At 42.8% G+C, this 7,389-nt stretch overlaps 1 protein-coding gene across 1 annotated transcript in view; it reads left to right on the top strand.

The window, feature by feature from the left end:
* Nucleotides 1-1,440: 1,440 nt before the first annotated feature.
* The window catches only part of LOC311507052 (neurabin-2-like), a 32,011-nt gene continuing 26,062 nt past the window's right edge, over nt 1,441-7,389 (top strand). The window contains exons 1-2 of the mRNA XM_084571254.1: nt 1,441-1,853; nt 6,922-7,317. Of these exons, the coding sequence (XP_084427380.1) occupies nt 7,008-7,317 (310 nt within the window). The 5' untranslated portion in view covers nt 1,441-1,853; nt 6,922-7,007. The remainder of the gene's footprint in view (nt 1,854-6,921; nt 7,318-7,389) is intronic.

The following is a 7,389-nucleotide window of genomic DNA, read 5'->3' as shown; positions in this document are numbered from 1 at the left end:
ATGCATTTTTAAACAATCACATGAAAGTCATAAACAGTAACTGAAGAAAATCCAATATCCAATAAATACAAAAAGGAGGTTGGAAAAAGCTCTCAAAAGATAAATCAAAAGATAAATTTCAGTTGTAGAATTCACTTGTTTAGCTCATGGCCCCTCAGATGCATCTCGTGACCCCTTTGAGGGGACACGACCCCTAAGTTGGAAACCCCTTGAATGAAACAACTACATTTATATTAAGGAGAACAGCTGTGTAATGGTCCCACTAAGGTCAAATCAGATGTGTTGCAGCAGTGTGATTGTTACCACCCTGGTTAAAGTGTGTTTGTTGTTATTAACAGATTCTTCCAGCAGGTGGCGCCTGAACACTACTTTTACCTTTAGCCCATGGTTGCACTGATCTGTCATTTCTAACTGATGTGCCTGTCAACATGATTCTTGGTGCATTCAGTCAGCTGTTGCTTGTGTGTGGACACCTCTGAGCTAATACTGAAGCATCCTTTGATTTTGTTAAAGTCTGTTCAGATAAGAGTAGAGAATCAGCCCGGCACATTTTGACTCTGAATAATTTCCCACTCTTCTCTCACTCTACACAGTCTGTTAGTGTATTAATCTGTTAAAAATGATGCTGCTGATCTAAACCATCCTTCACTTCATCAGGTGTGATGAAGTGAAGGATGATTGGGAGGAGATACTTTCTATAAAACTGTGACCAAAGAGCTCGAAAACAACAAGTTAGACTTAAGAAAAAATGAAAATTGACATCAAAATTATGACTTGCCACATTGGTAAAAAAATAGTCTGTATCTCCAAATGTTCACGTATCTCAAACGTATGACATAGTATGTTCAATAAGGAAAAATAAGAGCTTAGTATCTTGAAACCATGATTTAGTACCTCAAAGTAAGTTTGAAAATTAACATTTTGCAAAATACTGACTTAGTACCTTGAAATAAAGAGGAAATATCTGAAAATATTGGCTCTTTATCTCAAAATAGTGAGGACCTGTCTCCAAATGACAATTTCATATCTCGAAATAATGAGGTAGTATGTCAAAATAAAACATTTTTTAAAAATAATCAAAACAATGAGAAGCTTTTTTTCCCTCTAAACAAGAACTATGTATCTCAAAATAAAGAGGTAGTATCACAAAATACTGACTTAGTATCTAGAAACAAGTGGAAACAATTTTAAAAATAATCTAAAAAAAATTCAAAATATTTTTGAAAATCTTAAGTATGTCTAAAGGTCTCTCACATTTTCAATTTTTTTTTTTTTTTTTTTAGAAAATAACTAAACAACTTTGTTTCACAGCATCATAAGATAGTATTTAAAAATAATGACTTAATATCTGGAAATAATCGGAAAACCTTTCAAAAATAATCAAAATATTGAAAAAAAATTGGAAATTTATAGGGATCTTTTAATAACGACTTTGTATTTTACAGTAATGACTTAATATCTTCAAGCAATTAGAAAACTTCACAAATAATCAAAAATAATAAGGTAGTACCTTGTTTTTCAGACCCCTTTGATACTTTTAGATGTTTATTAATTATTTTTGAGAAAATTTTTGATTTGAATTTCATAAAAAAGCAGGCTGAAGAGAATGAAGGTGGAGATCAGGGAGGTATAAAGGTGGAAAGAAAGAAAGGACGCAGAGGAGTAGGGAGGAGGAGGAGGAGGAGAGAGGGATGGAGGAAAACAGATGATGTGAGGGGGGAGTAGGAGGAGGAGGAGCAGAGAGGAGGCAGGGACTCAGTCTGTTCGCTGGCAGGAGAAATCAGCAGCAGGACAATGGACACTATCCACCACCCCGGATCATAACAGGCTGCGTCTACAAACTGGAAAACAAGGTAAGCAGCTGCTCACAGACTTCGCACGGCCTCAGCTGTTGTTTTAGCCGCGGTTAAATCCACCGTTTAGTCCGTGGAAGAGGAGAGGGCTGCAGGAAGGAAGCGACGCAGCGCAGCAGACAGACACCCAGCGGGGCCTGCCCACCCTCCGCCTCCAGGTCCCCGAACTGACCGCCGGTACCACAGCCGCGACCCGCCGTGCCATCCCCGGTAAAACATCTATACCATGCACCGGTTAGATAACGGGATAGATCTGAACAGGAAAGGCAAACCCGGAACACCCGATCCCCGCTTACTTTTTTTTTTTTTTTCTGTACGAAAAACGTCACGCCGAACTCCCTTACAAAAACCTGCTGTTTTACATCCGCGTACTTCCCAGCGAGTAAACCAAATGCTAGGATGCCGACTAAGATTTACATTGATATATTGACGTCGTTTATCGTATTCGGCTTATGAGTAATGCATGAAATCTCGTTTAATTTGAGTTATAATTAGAAAATAAAGTGCCAAGAGCGGGCACGTCACCTTCGGCTGCGGTATATTTTTTGGACGGAAGCGGACTATTGGGAAAGCGGATAATAGCTCAGGTTTTCCCTCTAACAAATGCTGCCCCGCTAGTTATTTTAAAGCCGAATTAACGAGTGGCACGTAATTAGTTAGTGTTAAGTGTTAAATTTCTCTTAGCGGTGAATACATGCGTGGTAGGAAAGAATAATCTCAAAAATGAGAGTTTTCGGATGGGAGTTCGGAACGCGCAGCGTATGTCGGCGGTATATGCCAACAAAGCCAAGTCTGTAGCTAGCCGCAGAATGAACCTTTTGCACCAGGCCAGTCCCGGGAGTCTCCTCTACAGATGCGGGGATTGTCGTGTGGATAGACGGAGCCATTGTGTTTTTACCATAATGTGCCTTCTGTTGGGGCATGCGCACGCAGACACGCAGATTGACGGAGATGCTGTGCAGGCATGGAGGACTTTATTATTACTCATGTCTGAAAGGGCAGCGCATTAACATAGCAGCTTCAAAACATGCTCACCAGTCTCTGCAGTCTGCTACTTGGCAACACAAAAAAAGAGAAAGGAAAAAAAAAACTCTGGATGTGTTGGTGTGTTTGTGGTGTAGCCTGTATTTAGTGATGGGAGGAGGCGTTCAGGGACCTCCCATAAATAGATTGGAAGTCAATAGTCATTTGCGTCCTTATGCTAAAGGATGATTGGTGCAGACAGACAGACAGACAGGCTGTCTGTGCTGTGCTGTGCTGCATTGTTGTTATTTTAGATTATATTGACGCGGCTGAGACGACATCTGCACGCAACATCTGTCTCTAAGCTCCGTCTTGAAGCTTCGCTGGAATCTAGTTTTAGAGATTAGATAAGTCGACAGAGACATGGAGACGAGCCGAGGACAGTCAGTCGCTTTGAGTGTTGGTTCTACTAGTAGTCACAATAAAAAGGCCTCGTGTAAACACCTTAATCAGAACAGACTGATCAGACAGTAACACACCTCTTTCTGTTGATTGACGAAGTCTGTCTGTAGAGTAAATGATGGGAAGGGGGCATCAATGGCAGACCACCTTCTTAATATTGCTTAGGTCTCCCTTGTGCCTCCAAAACGGACTCATCAGAGAATGGACATGGGCCTTCTGAGGGTGTCCTGTGGTGTCTGGCGACAGGATGTTGTTAGTGGGGGGTCCTGTTGAGGGGAGGGGCCTCTGTGGATCATCCAGTTTGGGATCTAGTGAATTTGGAGACCAGGTCAACACCTTGTTCTTGTTGCTAAACCGTTTTTGTGGCTGCATCCTGCTGGGGTTGGCTGCTGCCATCAAGGAGTGTCATTGCTATGGGGTTGGGGTTCCTGGTCTGGTCTAGGTGGGTGCTACATGTCTAAATAACATCCACACCAATGAATGCCAGGTCCAAAAGTTTCCCAGCAGAAAATTGAATTGTCACAAGATGGTTTAATGTTGTTTACTTCACCCGTCAGTGGTCATAATGTTGTGGCTGACCGGTGACCGAGAGCACTGACTGGAGCGTTAGTCCTTTACTTTGCTGGGTCAGGTTGACAGCAGCATAAAAACAAATATCTGAAACGGTAAGAGAAACCAAATCGCTGTTAGGAGCGAGAATCCAGACTGAATGGCAGGAAGCAACCCCCAAACCGCAAGGGATTAGGGGTAGGCGGATGAAGTTGTTCTTAGAAAGCAGATTCTTAACCGGTAGCTACCCCAGAAGAAGATTTAGTTTTTAGTTTGTGTTGACTGGAGTCAGGTTTATTTATTCGGACGTGTGTGTTTGTGTGTGTCAGGTTGTGTTTATCAGTGAAACCAGGAGCCACCGTCGGCTTCATCTTAACAATAACAGGAAAGAGGCCGAGGGGCTGCAATGGTAATAACCATGTGTTGTTTTTATCGAGGCGTCTGTGTACGGATTGTCCTTTATATTTGATTTGCTCACTGGACTTCACATGATCCGTGTGTGAGAATCTACTATTTGGCAAGACGGTGTCACAAGACCGCGGCTGCTGTGTGAGCGTTTGTGTATGGCAACGTTAAAAGTGTTGTAGAGGTTGCTTCCTGGTCCTCACGACGCCTGTCTTCATATTGATCTTATTTTTGATTAATTGTTTCTCGCAAGTAGACAAGAGTTGTTCAGAGGCCGGACCAGCTCCCTGAAATCTATCTGTCCGTTTGTGATTATTCCGTAGAACACGACGCCCCTACCAGCATCCAGTTTGTTAGCTTTGCCGTGGAAGTTACAGAGAACATGAACCGACGTGTCTTGTAGTTTGTTTTTTTATGTCAGGTGCATCTGGCTGCTGAAGTTTTATTGTGCCAACTCAAATCTGTGAAAGTGACGTCATGAATTTGGGCAGGAAGGAATAGTCGAGCGTTAATTATCACGGTGATTCCAAGCTACGTCGAAGGTTCGTCCTAAACGTGCCCGTGCTCGTTCCACTTCCACGTCTTGCCCAAACACAAATGCAGATCCCAGGAAGAATTGGGCGGTGGTGGATTCACTGGAGGGCACATATGTGGTGAATGGGGGGGATCAACCAAACACGCCCTGAATTACTTTACATCCTCATTTCCGTGTCGTTTTTGGTCTGGTAAAACAACAAAACAAAAAAAAAGTTACTGTCAGATTGTTTCGGATCTTAGTTGATTGGCATCGAGCGACGTTGGATTATAGGAGTCGTTCGCCATGTCCTCGTGTCAATCTAACTTTTGATGGCGGTTTGGATCTTCACACCTCAAGCTGTGAATTTTCTCACAAATCCCACTGAGTCCGCGGGAAAAATGTGATGCCTCTGGCTCAGTCTGCACATGACTAAATTATCATACGAGTTGCTAAGCCGTTTACTTTTCATTTCATCTTTTAGCCATTTTTTTTTTTTTGCTGGAGTTCTTCCTCCCCTTTAGGTTTACCGGGTAATTGAATGTTTAGCTGAAGAACTTTCTGTTTGTTGGGTTAGATAAGTTAGATTGAAATCGTTGTCCTTATCTTAGCTTAGCACTAAGACTAGAAACAGGGGAAGTCGTTACTCTGGCTGTATCTAAAGGTGAGAAAAGGCACTTTTACACCAAATAGTTCTGGGAACTCTGGTGAGTTCCTCTGAGACCTCTGTAAGTCGACGCCCATTAAATGCTGAAGTTATTTTATTAAAGTGGAGCTACCGTTTTTTAAAACCTGGACCTTATTTCTGGCATAAAATACGATAGTTTACTCACCCATATAACTTTGGTGTCATTTAGAGTCGTTCAGACAATATTTAGATCCAGTGGAGCGCTGCGTATATCCATATAGTGGGAGTGAATGGGGCACCAAAATGCAGCCTCTAAATAACGCATTATCTGTTCATTTCACTCGTTCATTTCACCAATATTTTGTTATTGTACGCTAGTGCCAATATTTTGTTATTGTACGCTAGTGCTATTCCCCGTTGAGTCCGGAGTTACCTGTTATCATCATACGGCGTCTGTAGATTGACCTAGAGACCCCAGATGATGTCTTCTGACCTGGATGATGTCATCTCTGAGCGCCGCACGCAACTGCTAGTTTTTTGCAACTTGGCTGAATATTTTTCTGATTCTGAGGTTGTGGACGAACCATAGCAGTAGTAAACTTTAACAGTTGAGCTATTTCTCCTGTTTCCAGTCTTTATGCTAAGCTAATATAACCAGCTAATGGCTGTAGTTTCATGCTTAGCGTACAGGCACTGCAGCATTATTGATTATCAGCAAAAAAGTTGAATGAGTATGTTTCTCAAATGTCTGGTTTGTTAAGTTTGCTTCTTTTTTTTAACTATTGTATGCTAATTGCAAAACTGCTAGCTTGACCTCAGATCATAAGAAAGCAGGCAGCTAGCAAAACAACAATGACCACAAAGATAAAAGATATTAGTATTCACAGCTGCTGTTGTTTTTCTAGGTTGGTTTCATTTAATTATTTACAACTATACGCACAAGAAACATTATCTTGAATAATCTATAGAAATTTGCACTTAAAATGAAACAAGGATTCGGTCCAACTCTGGTTTTATTTGCTGTTACAAGATGCAGAAATAAAAATCAGTCGTGATGAAAACATCAACCATCCCCCGCGCAGAGATCTTGAGCGCAAATGCATTCAGCCGGTAAATTAGACGGTGATTGTGGGAAAACAGTTGGATACCTGGGGACCGCGGGCATTCAGCGCACAAGACGCGTGAGGTCACCGTGCGTCATCGTTTTAATTGGATTATTTTGACGGCTCCACGTGGAGCACCATGTGGGTGTTATGTGAAGCCACTGGGATGTGGTTTGATATTTGTGTCGACCAATAGGTGTGCTCTTTTTCTAGATTTTTGACCAAAAGTGCCAAAAAAAAAGGTATTAAATCTAAACTGGCAAATATGTTTATCAGTGAAGTTCTGCCTAAATGAGAGAAACCGAAGGTCTACCGATTTAAAGCGTTCGAATATCTCTAGTTTGAATCTATATATGTATATATATGTAGTTTCCAGTTATACAAAAGTTAAGATTTAGTTTTTATTTTCTTGGAATCAATAAAAACTTTCTTTCTCTGATTCAGGAGGTGAATGTCAAACAGCCCCAGGATGCTGCCGCCCTCGTCCCTGCCTAGCTGCTGTTCACTAAGGGGCATTTGACTCACCAAACATGATGAAGACTGAACCCCCATCGGCCACGGGGGGCAACGGGACCTCCGGTGGCAGCGGCGGGAGCGCCAACCTGCGCAGCCCATCCCCCCACCGCAACGCCTACGAGGCGGGACTGGCGGCGCTGAAGAAGGCCACCGACCACCTCAACAATGCCGCCAACGGAGGCGCTGACCCCGCCTCCAAGCCTGCTCCCCTGCCCCGCCCGACCGGGAGGGGCCGGAGATACGGGTCAAACGTGCACCGCATCAAGAACATGTTCATGCAGATGCAGTCTCCTGGTGATGAGGAGGAAGGAGCCAAGATGATCGGTAAGGAGCCTCGCTAGTCAGATTTTTGTCAACCTCGGCGAACGGTGATTGTCCAGTCGTTATTATTTCTGG

This window comes from Chelon labrosus, assembly GCF_963514085.1.
Source record: "Chelon labrosus genome assembly, chromosome: 21".
Lineage (NCBI taxonomy): Eukaryota > Metazoa > Chordata > Actinopteri > Mugiliformes > Mugilidae > Chelon > Chelon labrosus.
The sequence above is the reverse complement of the archived record's forward strand: the minus strand, read 5'-3'. Positions and strand labels throughout refer to the sequence as shown.